At 37.5% G+C, this 16,378-nt stretch overlaps 1 protein-coding gene across 5 annotated transcripts in view; it reads left to right on the top strand.

Moving 5' to 3' along the window:
• LOC118269607 (protein grainyhead) overlaps positions 1 to 16,378 on the top strand; it is a 98,458-nt gene that overhangs the window by 66,694 nt on the left and 15,386 nt on the right. For 3 of the 5 annotated variants that reach the window (XM_035584795.2, XM_050699091.1, XM_050699093.1), the window contains 3 exons: positions 189 to 608; positions 2,380 to 2,537; positions 10,679 to 10,841. In XM_035584795.2, the coding sequence (XP_035440688.2) occupies positions 189 to 608; positions 2,380 to 2,537; positions 10,679 to 10,841 (741 nt within the window). The remainder of the gene's footprint in view (positions 1 to 188; positions 609 to 2,379; positions 2,538 to 10,678; positions 10,842 to 16,378) is intronic. The other 2 variants (XM_050699092.1, XM_050699094.1) reach the window with 1 other exon arrangement.

The raw sequence follows: 16,378 nt of genomic DNA on the forward strand, positions 1-16,378 counted from the left end.
GGCGACTGTCAAGGACCATTACACATTTTCGGGATTACCCTCATTGATAAACGTGAACGTGAAACAATCAATCGACATTAGTGTACGTGAAGCTGTGAACTGTGCTTTGACGCGGCATGTACGCGTCGACTTTGCGGAGCGGACAATTGTCGTGGGAGAGCGCGTGTAACAGGCGCGTGTGTCCGCAGGTGGCGGTGGGTGAGCCTGGTGAAGCGGCCTCGCCGTCTCCGGCGCCGTCGCGCGCCTCCTCGGCCGGCTCGCTGCTGCCAGACGCCGCCATGTACGCAGCCCAGATGTTCGCGCCGCCAGGCACCCCCAGTCCCACCCCCTATGGCGACCAGTACTCGCGCCAACCGGCCACCTTCGCTGGCGAGCCCTACTACAGAGAGTACTTCGTTGGCGAGGGTTATCAGCAAAGGGCTGCACCACCATATGCTGATGCGGAGCCGGCATCTGCATCCGCCTTTAGTGATCGATACGCCACCCCTCGCTATCACAGCAAGAGTGTTATCGCAGCCGCTGGGCTCACAGTGGACCTGCCCTCACCAGATAGCGGCATAGGAGCTGACGCAGTGACTCCTCGGGACCACGCGTCCGCTGTTCAGCAGGTCGGTGCACGACATGGGCGCGGGCGGGCGGGCTTCTCACACATACACACACATACAACAACAACACTACACAACAATGTACCGATGTATTTACAGATCGCTGCGATGTTACAGTCGTAGGGCTCATTCATGCATTTGTCACTCCTTTGAGATACATGCTGTGAAGATTCACAACATGTTTCTCAGTGGCTTCACATTGAACATTTCACTTCATGCTTTAAGAGAATTTGATTCTTCACTTCTCACTTCAAATGTTATGTCTAGGTACATTTATACATTTTCTAAAAAGTATCGCGACTGGAACCAACGTAACGTTAAAGTTGCAAACCCATTTGTTTGGAGTGGTAGTTTGTACCAACAAAAATCGAAGCCCACCCGCGCTCTTCAGTATTGTCTTATCTTTGCAAATATTCCTTATTTATGATAAGTTAGGAGTCTTTTATAAGTCAACACTTTCAAGTCAGTAGTTGTATAGTATGTTTAGCCATAGAAGTTTATGATGAGGTCATCATTCTGTTTGACAAAATAACTGTTCAAATCTAAATTTAAATGTTCTAGATACATATAATTTTGCAATTTAAATTTGTTTGCTATTATTGTTATACTTTCGTGGTCACAGATGGTGATCGTGTATTAAAATTGTCTTTCGATGAATGATCTCCAAATTATTAAACATACAAAATAGTTCGAAAAAGTAGGTACATACATATATAAACACACCACTTGCCAACTAGACTAGTGTCAATATTAGTATATCTCTAACAATTCCTATTAGAACAGCCGCAGTGAATAATTAGCTAATAGATAATCTAAGTATAATAGCAGAGTCCACTAATTACAAGTGCGTCGACGTACAAACAATAGAGTCGACACCACGCAAGACCTTTAACTAACACAATTGCGAACACTTCGCGTTTGACTGGAAATTTATGAGTTTACATATTAAAATAACAAATTGACATGATCGGTAATCTGGTTGAGCTAAGTGGTTTTGAAGGACTTGGCAGTTCCTAGGGTGTGGCGATCACGAGCATGGAAACTACCTATTTACCACCCAACTGGTCTAGATTGTACATTCATAATTTAGTCTTTTGTTAGCGCGACGTAAAAGAAACGAGTCTGGTACTAAATAAGTTATGGCTGACACTCGCTACTGAACATTGTTCCCAACTTGTCGACTTGTCCATCGACTTCCAACATGAATGTTACATTCCTTTAGCGCTAGATATAGCTTAGTAAATAGTTATGACCTTCCACGTTATCAATGTTCGAAACTCAACATTTTCACGACATAACTGTAATTATTTTTAATGTTGTCAGCAAAGGTAGTGACGATGACGTAACTACAATGATATTTTAATGTGTTACCATTATCATAAATTAGTTGCTAATTAGATTTAATTTATTGGAATTTGTGACATTAAATATCTCATTACGGTACATATTTTGTTTCCACTCAACTCAAGAGATGGTACGTATATGTATCAATATTTAAAAAAACAAATGACTAATAGAAACCTCGAAGTTACACAATATATTCAATATGTTGAAAAATAAAGGGAATTATTATAAAAATATATTCTTAATATTAGTACCACAGTGCCAATCTAATAAGATATGCAAATAAGAATGTGTTAAATGTCGTAAAGATGTTAGGTTTTATGTTACGTTGGAAACGTTTTTCTTGGTAAATATTATTTCTTTGAGCAGTTAGGTACACACGGGGATATTATTGTTTTGGTGTGATTGTAATATGTGTCTGTCCGTGCAGTCATTCGACTACACGGTGATATGCCAGCAGCCGGGAGTGGGTGAGGACGGTAGAGGGACTCCATCAGCGCACCACTCACCTGCTCAGGCGCCACGTACCAGGCCGTGGCATGACTTCGGAAGACAAAATGACGCTGACAAGATTCAAATCGCTAAACTGTAAGTACTAACTGAACTATGCTTTGAATATCTGAGACTGCATCGAGCAGTAACATCGACGTCGTGTTGATGTCAGTTTCCAAACACGTTCGAAAGGCTCGGGAATGTAAAACCAAAGCACATATAAAGTAATACAGCATTCATTCATACCCAACCGCAGCAATGTCATTTTTTATACACAGCATCGAAAACAGGCTGCCGTTTGATACGAGTTCGTCGTATTAACATTTTATTATTTTTACCTAAAACCTCTTCAAGCTTTTGAGTTAATTACGAATTTATTATGTAAAATGATTCAAAACTTAATATGTACGAGTATAATTCACGTATCTTATTTCGGCAATTATGATTTGTAGTTCCCACCGCAGTTGCCATTGACAACGATACATTGATAAAAAAAAAACTCACGTAGTTACAAGAATATCTACAAACGTATTTTTTATATAAAAGACCTTAATCAAATGTTTAAATTCCAAACATAACATTTTAATAACAATCCACTGTACAATCAATAAACTAAAACTTAGTTCCATCAAAATTAAATTCTTATCAAATCTTCAAATGTCATCAACATCATGATTCATATCGATTTGGGTAAAACACGTTCCCCAGTGATTTGTTACAAATAAACACCACAGTCACTGACGAACACAAACAACTCGCCTCCGGTATCAACAAGTTGAGTAAACATTCATTTTGATCAAACCTTTTTTGTAATGTTAGTAATTTGCTGGTACGAGAGTGGCCCAAACGAAAATATTGACGAAGCACTTTGCACCTCCTCGCACGACGGCTATAACGTGGCCCTTTCTAGGAAGCGTAGACTTTTGTTGTAACTGCGAACACACGCATAGACGACACAATGTTACTCCTCCCAAAAGTATATGAACAATCAATCCTATATCTTAGACTCGTACGTTCAGTACATTTATTTTAGGTTACAATAGAAACCAAAACTATTAAGAAAAATAATATCTCTATTTACATTCTAATAAGCGAAATTAGATTCCAATTGAATTCCTACTAACTCATAAACAAGACATTTTTGATATGCAATTAAAGTAAACCGAATTAAGAACAATCAATTATATCCGTTAGAACAAAAGACATCAACGACATTGATAGAGTGTTTGCACTTTACATTTCATCAATAAAAAATATCTCGAATTCCAATTGTAAAAAAATAACATCAAATTATAACGATTCTTTTAACTGGTAGGTAGTCTTTTTTGTACATTTAATTTTTAATAGAAATCTTACATTTTCTTTTCAATTGCTGATAAATAAGTAGTTACAATAACTTATCGCATTTTATTTTCGTCGTATTATGCCTTTTTCTGTGAATCGTAAATAATAAAAAAGTTGCGGTTTGCGGTTGTCAAGCCACTAGAAATCTCATTCTGCGTTAATTGATATGTACCTATCGAAAATCGATAAATAAAAAGTGATAATATTTTATAATAATATTTAACACCTTGCGGTTTTCTATCGCTTGTTACTAATCTGACTACGAATGTTTACAATAGGGATGATTACCAATTGTTTCCTAACGTCTGTTTAAAGTGGTAATTTAAAAGAAAGAATACGGTATTATTAAATTTTAATGGAATAAAATTGTGACGTCACACGTAACACAGCGATCTCTAACTCGCGTCTAAACAATCGAAATATTTCTTATTAGTTTTGTATCTAATTAGCTGATTGAATCATCATCCCTATTTAGTAAACCTTAGTAAGTTTCCACCATACATGATATGCATATACATGATTATTTATCAATAAAATGACTTCAATTATTCATCAGTTAATTATCTAATCAGTAATGGTATCATTATCGCTTGATCTCTGTCTAAAAACTGCGCGCACGCCGCGTGTATCGGAGCAAACACGTTGTATTAGTGTGGGAATCCATTATACATTATAATTATTATACATGTATAAATTGACTAATGAATTTCCTTGGTATTTTAAACATATTTCCTTATTCATCATGCTGTGATATGAGTAAGAAAATATTCGAAACTCAACCTTATTTCTTAGTAGAATTTTAATAATATTAAAATTGAAGTTGTCACATTTAATTTTAACATAAACACTTCAGCGTATTTTTCGGGGAGAAAAATGTGTACTACGTACACCTATGTTATATTTACAGTACAGTGTACACAATTATTCTGTATGGCAGTAAGAAAATAAAGGTTGACTTAGTATAGTATAGAGATAGTAGCTAAAGTTACACTAAAATATAATTACAGTTTTTAATGAAGCCATATATTTTGTAACCATTGGTCAGATCAGAAGCAAAACAATAGTTACTGTTTCTATAATCAATCAATCTTTATTTACATACTAAATAACTGTGCAGATGGTACATAACTTAAAACACAGTCTTAACTCTATGACACGAGTACCAGTAAAACGTGGCGTCTTCAAACAATCAATTAAGTTTACAATGAGCGCCGGCACCGCCTGTGTTGCCTGTGTCGTTGTTAAGTTGTTACCCGAATAGTTCTTTAAGAGGTGCTAACTTACATTTCGTGATCTCTGAATACAACCAGTAAAAGCAGGTGTGAATTAGTAATTTCCTAACTGACAAGTTAATTTACTTGTAGGGGTTTTTCTTAATTAGTTTCCTCTAAAATGTACTCTATTCTACTCATGTAAGGATTATTTTTCTTTGAAGTTCCATTTATGAAGTTCATTGTTCCGAAGCCATACAATGTATTGGAATATGAGTAGAATTCCTTAAGCAATAATACTTGGACGGATTTCAGACTTGTTTGGTACAATATAAAGTTCACAATCGAAAGAAACTAACTAAATGGTTATGTCAGATAGATTTTAATAGAAAATATTTACAAAATAATAATAAACAGTGCTTAACATTTTAAAATACCATTTCTTAATCGTTTATTGATTATAATGTGATTTTAATTATTTTGGCGATTATTTTAATTAGAGTGAAATTGATATAACATTTTACTATAAATGTAAATAAGATAACATATATTTGTTTAAAAATAATTTATCTGTGATACACATGATACGTAGACATTTATCAGGGAAACTTAATCCAAAACATTTATATAGGTTTTTGGCCGAAACTCAATAGAACTAGCGTAAAACGATATTCTATCCAAAGATTTTGCATCGTGATAACTTATTAATTAGACAATTACGCTTATAATTACGCTCGTTTTTCTCTTTTTCCTTAAACTCATAAAGGTTCAACGATTTCTTGCGAATATCGTAACTGTTAATAGTTTTGTTTATCGAATTGAATTGCCGTATTTATAATAATATGTACATACGTTTGTTCGTGGTACATGTTTATCAAAGGAAGTCCCTATCTATAAGTGTTATTCGCACAAGTACCTACGTAAGTACGTTCTCAATTGTACAACGACTCAATGAGTTAGAGTTGATACATTTAATTAAGATTGTTCACTTTATTAATTGAATGGCTTGAGTTGGTCCAAAGGTTTCATGTTAGACTTCACATAATTTTAAAACAAATTAAAAATATATATTTTAGAATCAGGAAAGGTTGTATTAAGATTTAGAGCTTTAAGATTTGTATTAAATGAACTAACAATGAACTTAAATCTAACTTTGCGTAGGATTATAAACATAAATATTAGTTACTTTACAACGTGACAACTTTTTTCTTAATATCTGTTAGCTTAACTACTACAATTATCTGAAAACTAAGCACAATTATACATCATTCAATAATTAATCAGGTATTATGAAACGAGCCTTAAGTCTCAGTAATCTCGCCATGATCGATTTTGTGCAAGAATTAAATCGAGTGTATTTATGAGTAAGTCTGAAAGCTGTATTACGCTGTATTTTGGTTTGACATTGCGCAACGGTGCTCTGGTTACCTCCTAGACTAGGACTCCTCGCCTACGAGTAGTCGGCAACTTGTCTCCATCGTCGGTACAATTTGCGCGGGATGATAAACTGTCGATATTAAATGGGTTTCTTCCATTTTACAACAAGGGTATTTCCACATAGATAAACAATCGTAGTTCGAAGTCACAGGTTTTACCCAACTTTTAGTTATTTAACAATTTTATTTTATTTTGTAGTGTTTTTTAAATTAGTTATAAATCTTCCATTTACAAAAGCTTACCTGTAATGAATGAAATTTTGTGGTGAAAAATTTTGAGCGCCCTTTATTAAATTGAAGTACAATTGTTGTCTAATAAGTAACATTGTTCTTCAGTGCATCGTATACGTAATTATAGTATTAGAACTAAAAGCGGTTAATCACGTACATGGGGAAAGACAGAAAAACCTGATATACAGCATGTTGTAATAACGCCGTTGTGAGGTTATACTGAAGAAGCAAACAACAACATACATAGGTACATACAGGTATGTATGTTGTTGTTTTTAGTTATTTGTTCTTGTTAAGACAACAATTGTCTCAATGCGAATAAGTACCTGTTAATGTTCAGCAGAATAATAAAATACATTTATTTACACGCTACCTAATTGGACAAAAAGCAACGGACGTAAGTACACATAGTTTACCATTTTTGTCTCATTAAATGTTCTTTTAATTTTATTTAAGTTAGTGACGAAGTAATTGTTTCCATATTCATGTCGTTAGTCGTACAACATTTCAAAATAAGTAAATGATAATAATATTCGGAGCAAATAAACAATTAACTCTATTACAAAACAATAAAGAATTCTTGAGTCGAATACTTGTAATTTCAAACAACCTTACTTAAAATACAAATAGATTCGAAACAAAATTGTACGATTTAAGTTCCAATACAAACATCAGAATACCGTCGAAATGAAATCGTCGGAAAAAACATCGTGTCGCCAGCGGAAGCACTCGTCGACATGATAAGTGCATTAGCATTATTATCTCGATAATTACTTGCTTGCATTTGGCCCAAATAGCGCGGTCGCTTCTACCGTCTTAAATTACCTCCGATGTCGATACATCGCCGCGGTCGCAGCTCGCTCGCCGCGTCACCGCGCGCCTCTCGCCCGATTACCAGCCCTCGCCAGCCGCCGCGTCAGTAATTCTAACGCCCTCACAAATGTTTGGTCTATTACCTACCGGTCAGTTAACTACACCAATACCTTTCCACGTATCAAACAGATACATTATTTACCTCTCGACTTTTCAACGCAGGAATGAGCTTTTTAAAGGTATAGTAACTTAATCAAGCGAAGTGTGTATTTGATTATCACTTCAAAAGGCACTAGTTCACATATTTATCTGTATCACGGAATTAATTAACGAACTGATAAATAATAACATAACGACTTTTTGTCTTTAATTTAAGTCTATAAATTTTATGTTTGATAAAGGTAATGCGTATAATTTAATGAAAAGTGCCGTTATTTTTAATATGGTTCGTAATATTACAAGTTCATTACCGGGACTTATAAATGTGGAGAGCAATATCGCTGCAATGCTTCAGGATTGCGGAGTACACGCGATCCTAACATCTGTCCGCTTTAAGCCAAATGAATGTATACTTTAAACGGCATTCCTCTGCCTCTGTTATAAGTATTCGAACTACATTTTCATTCCGTTTGCTCGATCACTGAGAGCTGTTCTCGATCTACTTATCTGTTTTATTGTCTCATGAATTGTTCTTTACAGTCGAACCCTAGTCGAGTTGTATTACACTGTAGCATTGAGTTGCAATCATTACGTTTCGTTCGCCAAATGCGTGTTTGTTGCAATTCCTATGAGTGCGTTAGGAAAACTTCCATGAATCGTTTGCAGCGATGGTAGCAGTAAATAATAGTAGTTTGGCTATGATGATATGGTAGCGTGGTGCGTGTGTCGGTCGTCAGCCGCAGCCGGCAATCAGCGTGGCGCCATTACGCTGGCTAAGCGTTCTCATTAAGCAGCCGCGTGCATGGTGCTCCTGCAACGCCAAGCCACCGCACACTGTAACGTGCCACCTCTAGTACACTGCACACCGCCCCTAGAATTAAAAGATAATATCTTTTAATTCCGAAGATGCTACGAGCATACCTACTTTATCCAACTTTACAATTAGTCGGAGTGTAGTAGATTAATGAAGGCGTTTATCTTATTAGAAACGCTTAAAATATAGGTTTTGTTGGTTGTGGGCGATTTTTTGCAATTCGGAAACCTTGAAAAATGTATGTCGTCCATTTCTTCAAAACACGATGGTGTTCTATTTACCTCTTAATGTGATGTCTCAGATAGAATTGCAGTTTTTACAATTATTTATATGGGAAACAAGACTAGTAGTCTGCGTACGATAATTAAGAAATATCCGTATAAGTACATAGACACTTGCATATTTTATCCCTCGGTCTCATGTCGAGGAAAAAAGGGTAAGAAATGTTAATGATCGCTAACGAGTCATTTTTACGGGTTTTTAATACCAGCAGCGTCGCCCTGCTGCGAATTCTCTTGGTTTCATGTGACGCATGTTGTCAGGAATTTCACAGTTTACTTCAAAATATACTGAGCTTTTCCTTTTCTACGAACTAGACTTCTTTGGGTTTTATGTTGTACATTGTATGTATGTTATAGTTCCATTTTTTATATTGAATTTAATCTCGTCTAGCAGTCACGTCCAGCATCTCAGCTTTATTTATCGTAACTTCCTTTAGGGTGACTTCTGAAATGGTGTTGATTTTTACTCGAAACAAAATGCAAAAAATGAGACGACTGTTCAATAAATGGTCTTTTTCCATAAGCGTATGTAGTTATAGAGGGTTCGTCTTTATGCGCATCTAATTTGGGCCGCAGCGCTCGAAGGCTCTGCGGGACGCGAGCCTGTGCGTCTCTTATCGCGGCATGCGTTTTTATTGCGAGCACTTTGTTGTCGCTACGTTCCAAGACTTTTTGCGCACTCATCAATTTCCGCGCCTCTCCGATTGATTTATTCATGAAAGGCAAGGCTCTTGTCTCCACTCAGGAAGTGTCTTTTTTTGGCTGGTTCACCACTGAAATTTGTAATGAAGCTCATTCGAAAACAATGTGTTATTTATTACTGAATACAAAGAATTCATGTACCCATACAACCTGCATGTTATACACCTACATCTATCGCGGTCGTCATTGTGTTTCGTCCATTTGTATTTATTGATCGGGAAGTATTGCAAAATTATAATCTCGCTGGTAGTACGAACAGTCCATCAAGTGTAAGTAAACAAAGGATAAGGGTAGTTGAAATGACAATACAAAGCAACATTGCAAATGTAAATTGTGTTCGGAATCACTTAGAGAGCATCAGATAGGCGAGCGCCCGCGCCGCCGCGACCGATCCGTCAATGTCGGCCTGCGTTTGCATTACACGGCTTTTATCTTCACAAGCTCGGTTCAAATCGCAAACATCAGCGGGGCTGTTTACCAAATTGTTTTCAATAAGCTTAAGTAATGGTGTAACTGTAGAACTAAATCGACGCAAACTGCTTTATCCGCATTCCTTGGACAGATTTAAAGGATTAAACGTTTCATAACGATTTATTACTTTTTATCATGTTACATAAGTTAAGTCTGTGCCACAATAGAGTATTCCGATAATGACTAGTTAGTTTGGTGGTGCAGTTTGTGAGCGCGAGAGTGGTGCGCGTGGGCGCATCGAGATCAGCGCGGTGACAAGCGGGCGGGCGCGGGCGCGGGCCGTGGCGTGCGAGCCGAGCGCTAGTGTCGCTAACGAGCCGCGGCACGCGATCACCGCTAAATTAGCGGGGTTTTCCTTCCGTCGGTCCAGCGTCAGGAAATCGCGAGAAAACACAGTTTTTCATTGCGTACTACGAACTAGATCTGCGCCTTTATGTAACGACGCCGCTGACAAGCTGTACCGGCCGTGCAATTAAGATTTCCACTTTTTGCACACTTTTATTGCTTTACTTCATGGAAACTTTATTGTCGAGAACGTGTATCCGTAGATAAGTATCTCAAAGAAGAAATCGCACTTTTTCTAAATGTTACACAAACCAGCTCTTATTGTGCATTTTATGTTCCAACAAACATTAAGGACAGGTCGCCTACTGCGCTACTCCGCAATACACAAGTTTTTGTGTTTATCTTAAATCTTGAGCCCGCAGGTGTCGTACATGTCATAGCGACTCGTCGTTTCTCAGTGATGATATAAACACTTTACATGTTTGTGCAGGTTTTCCCCGTATGGCTTCAAATACCACCTGGAAACAGCGAGCAGCAGTTCGCAGAGACGCGAAGATGACCGCATCACATACATCAACAAGGGACAGTTCTACGGCATCACGCTGGAGTATGTTCACGATCCTGACAAACCACTCAAGAACCAAACAGTCAAGGTAAGTCTTTTAATAGAATTAAACGACATTCTCAGTTAAAAAAGTCAATGGAATTATCGACTCTAACGGTTAAGTGGCCGGATGTTTACTTGTAGTGGACCTTAGAAAGCTGTGGCAGTGGTCACTGGGCGTGCTCGCATAGGGAATCGTAAAATACTCTGCGCCTCGGCATCAAACCGTGCCGCAGTCGCGACGCGACGCCCGTCGTCCGGCTCCGCGAACATCTTAATTAATAACTCCTGGCGCTACCGTTCAAATAAAACGTTTAATATTATTGCTCCTATCTTCAAACTTAATCAATATAATACATAGTACACTTTTTATTAACAAAATATAACATGCGGCATCAATTCGTTAGGTAGGTAGGAACCAAGACGTAAAATCCTTAAATAATTGTCAGTATTCCTCCCTATCTTCGGTCCCTCGCGGGTTTCATCCGATAACAGTATGTACGTGTAATTCGCTCGGCTTCAACGAATTCAATTAACAATTTAAATTAATGTTCTCGTATTCTATAAATTGTTTGTTCCTTGCGATAACATTAAACTGAAAACCAAAACTTTTTTTATGTAACTTAATGAACAAGTAGATTTACGTAATAGTGGGCAATATGTTGCGAGATAATTTGAGTTTAACAAGGGCTACTGTAAGTAAGTGGTGGTAAGTAGATAAGTGGGAGCGGCCGGACTTGCTCCGTCGGGAGCGCGACCGCAGGCGTCTCGGCTCGGTTTCACCCTGCTCGCCTGCTCCCTGCTCGCCTCTGGCTCACCTTCAAGTATTCACTTTCATCATTTTTCTTTCTCCAGCTACTCGAATTACCAAACATGCAAAAACAACTCGCGTTTATTTATATTTAATATCTACTTGTGAACAAACTGGTGGAATACGAATATCAATCGTTCCGGTGCTAACATAATTCTCGATAGGCAGGTTTTACATTTACTAAACGAAGAACAAGATTTTTTTTACACCCATTGACTACCGGTTGAATATTTAAAGAGACAAATATCAGGGCCAATATTTGCTTTTAAGCTTTGATGAACAACAGAATTGATTATTTATTTATTTATCGGTAACTGATACGTTATGGTTTTTGTTTCTGAAATCATGTTAGGCAATGTTCATCATTCAAAGGTATTTTCTTTGTAACTGACAAATGATCTTGTAACCAGTAGATCAGTGTAATACAAAATAAATAATTGTCTTTGTTAGAGTATAATTCAATATATAATGACACCAACAATGCTATGACTAAATTACCATTTAACTCGTGAGAAGTTGTGCTTAGACAAAAGATTAACCGCAACAATTATACACGCGGCGCGTGGTGTCATGTCGACGCGCCGTGGAAATCGGAAATCCCATCATTATTGTTTCCTGACACTTCCCTGAAACACATCATGATGGATTGGTACTCGCCGAGAGAAGGTTGACACAATAAAATTGCACCATAATACACGTTAACTATGTAATCTTGATAAACCAGAAAATCCACATTTGGTAATCTGGTTAATCTGGTTTAGATAATTGAAGTTGGTTTTTTGTATTGTTTTGATTTTAATGTTATTGTTTGTACTGGTTATGAAACGGGACGTTACTCATACTACAGTAAGATATCGTAGACGAGCCATACTTACGCAATATACTTTTTATTCAAACATTTTCCTTTTTTTGACAGCGCCTAACATATTCAAACACGTTTTATCTGTATTCAATGGGCTTAGATCGGAATAATCAGAGATACAATGCGACATACGTTTGAAGTTATTATTAAGGCAGTAAGTGGGCCGCGAGTCCGGCCGCGGCCCGGCCGTATCGCATTCAATACGGACTCAGATAGGTGTACAGAGCTTATCTCGCCGCAATCGAGTCCGCATTGTATAGCCGCGCCCGATAATTAAGACGACGCTTTTGACATTCGCCATATAGGAATACAATGACCGCCCCGGGAGTCCGTGCCTCCGCTCGGATAATATCGCTCCCTTTAAACAATAACCATACTGCATTATGATAAAACAATTTCAATGCGGCAAACATCGTGTTTTCTTAACGAGAAGAATTCTTTCATGTTTCCAAAAAGGCAACAAAACACCGAAGAATTTCATATTGTTGGAGGCGAGGATGCTGGTGAAACTATGGCATGTGCAGACGAATTAGCTTAATTTAGAGAAACTCGTGAGAACTCTTCCTTTACAGTATTTTTCTATCATTTTTAGTTTCATGGCGTATTTTATACAAATAAAGAATTTAATGGCTACATTTAAATCCAAACAGCACAAAATTGATAACCATGCCTACACTATATCTACGAAACAATTTTATCGCGTTATCAACCGTAACTAAAAAGTATAATTCACACGCGATGCGAATTCAATATGTTTGCGTGCCAAAAAGCGGTTAAGAGATTGTAAGAAATTTTGGTAAACAGAGAGATTTGGGTGCAAGTGCCCTACCGGCCGGTGCCGGGGTGTGCGTGGCGGGATTGTAATTACGGCTGGCACGCCCCTGATTCGGCGGAGCTTTGCTTTCGTCCGCGATACCATCGCCTTGTGGCTTTCCACCGACGAACACACGACACAACACGAATTCCAGATTCTGCACCTAATTAAACACCGTACAAAATACACGATTGACTTAATCTCCTCTTAATATTGGAAGCGTTCACACGCCACGGCTGTAACATTTACATAAACATTTAGTGACAAATATCTCTTTAAAATGTTATCTCAAGACGTTAGCTAAGTTCAATAGATTGAAATATCGTTCCGCAAAAATAGTTTACGTACAAAAAACATTATGAAAAGAGCTCAATCAATCACAGTACGTTGAGGCAATTAATCATCCCGCTAGTAAGACGGAGACGTTGTTTGTTATTCTGCGTCATTGCAAGGGTTGTGTCGCGGCGCCCTACATCTTCCTAGCAAATATGTTAAGAATATTTTAATAACATCCGTCGTCATTAATCATTATACTATGTTAAAAATAACAAAGATTACTCATCTTTCTCACATTCTTATGATAAGTCTAAAATATTGTATAAGCCTGAATATTTATTTTCCAGAAAATAATAAATAATGATGAAGGCAATTACACAATAGACGTGCAATTATTACATTGCACTCGTATTGCATATGTTAGATAGCTGCTAATAAACTTCCGTTCGATCTGAGTATTGTGAGCTACGATTAAGCCATGTGTTGCGTGTCCAAAGCGCTTCTACTCATTCAGAGCATTTTTTACTCGGCTTTTTATCGGCGCACTGACATCATTGTGTTCACTTTCGTAGCAACGGAAACTCGCGTAACGAGACGTGTCGTTGTTTATTTTCTTTTTATAATATTTTGCGACTTTAATGATTGCTCCCGTTTGCCTTTTTAAGGCAATCGTTAATGATGCCTTTTACACTGAACATATTACGCTTGATGAGGGATTATAACGGTTCGCATTCTGAGCGCGCGGTTCCTACCGGCGCGCACCTTTCGGCTGACTGCATCGATACAGACAAGTGAAGGGCTGTCATACGAGACTGACTGAATATTTCTCACAGGGGGCACTCGCCTGTAATGAAATTTCCGTACTCGAATTCGCGAGAAAGGTTTCACAACGTTGTGTACAAAAAATGTATGCAAAATTTGCATTCGCTCTGTCGTGAGTTGCAAGTTGGCAATCTCGGTCGTAATCAATCACGTGTTGAGATGTCTCAATTTAGCTTGCACCCTCAGCTCACGAGGTCGGCGCGGCGAGCGCGGCGCACCCCGCGCCGCTCTCAGCCCTGTCGAATCAGAAAAACGCTAATGATTATAAATTGCAGAATTATACAGCAGAAAGCTCTTAGTAACGGCATTTCTTTAAATCTTTAAATTACATGCGATAGACATTCTTTATCAAATTAAAATTACCCAATTTTTTATCACAAATAATGCTTGGTAGATATTCCATATTTATTTTTGTTATTTTTATCAGACTCCACAAATTTTATTACTATAAATTTCATCGTCCCGGCGTAAAATAAAAATGTTTTTCATTACATATAAGTATCTGGGATATATCAATATGGTTATTTATCAACAGAGCGGTCTTCTCTCAAGTTAATGTACTTTTTCTGCTGTTTCTTATTTTTTCAAGAATAATTTATGGGATTTTAATGCACCTAATTGCTTTTTTCGCCTTTTTTATTTCTCGCACTAATAAAAATTTCGGTTATTCCATTTTAAGATAAAAACTGATAATTGCGTTGTCTGCAAATGAACACTCCCGTTAACGGCAGAAATTCAATTAGCGCGTGCAATTTATTGAATACTATTCAGTAAAAATACATTAGTTACGTTAATTCGTGTAACTCGCCTGTCGAAGGATTAAAGATAAAGTTGGAGAGCCGTTCACCACGTGGTAAATATGGGTGTGCAGTTAACGTGTAACATTAATTATAGCGTTGCTCACATGTAGAATAACGACACGTATTTTGTATCCGAGCAAACAATAAAAAAGCGCCGCAAAGTAAGCATACGCTTGTAGTGTGTCCACGGTGCGGCGAGTGCGCGCGCGCCGCTCGACCGAGCGTGAATTTTCCACGTTTGGTTTCAGGTTCGCATAACGCCACTCGATAACTATTACACTTTCGAAATATTACGTATTATTCGGTAATATGTTTATACGTAACTGCTGAAACTACGTAACTAGTCGTAATTAGCCCTGTAACAAGTGCGCATGTATAATAGAGCGCTTTCTTCGAACTGCAAATAAAAATTGATGTTGGCAATTAATTCGATTATATCAATAATGATGACTCTATAATATAAAAGAAATTACAAAGACCAAACACATCACAAATACAGATAACATCAAACAACTAATTACATCTACTAACAATTAAATCTAGTTATCACTGCAAAGAGATTGCGTCTTGATATAAAAGGGCATTTTCTTTCAAAGTGACTTTCACAAGCAAATGCTTGTGTGACAGTAAATCTAGTCGTAAGTAGTGTTACGTAATCCGGGGTCCGTCATTGTTTCGATATTGGTAGTGTCACGGCGCAGGCGTATTTAGCGTCAATCCTTGATACTATCGCCGGCTGACAGCCGCTAGCCGCCCGTAATCAGCGACATTAGGGTGATATAAGATGGGATTATGCAACATCAAAGTGACTCAAAGCTTAACCCAACTGTTGTCAACGACACTTATTTATTCCGTGTGGGTTTTAAAACAATAAAGAATTGGTGTAAATCGACTAGGTATCTAATGTTTGTATCTACCTATGACTTCTTTCATTATTACTATCAATAGTTAATATTCGTTCTAAATACATAATATTTAGATATTAAGATAAATATTTCCACAAATATGATAAGAACAAAAGCTGTTCTCTCAGGTCGACTTAATGACTGATTAGTCCCGCGGTTAGTGCAAGAAGAGTTGCTTTATGATTGAAAGCTATGTCTTCAGCGCGGTAGGTACAGCAAGTTAAGCCGCATCACGCCTCGTCTGGAGCCCTGCACATTACAATCTGACATTTCCTTTCGACATTTAAGCAGATTAG

Source organism: Spodoptera frugiperda, chromosome 15, assembly GCF_023101765.2.
Source record: "Spodoptera frugiperda isolate SF20-4 chromosome 15, AGI-APGP_CSIRO_Sfru_2.0, whole genome shotgun sequence".
Taxonomy (NCBI): Eukaryota; Metazoa; Arthropoda; class Insecta; order Lepidoptera; family Noctuidae; genus Spodoptera; species Spodoptera frugiperda.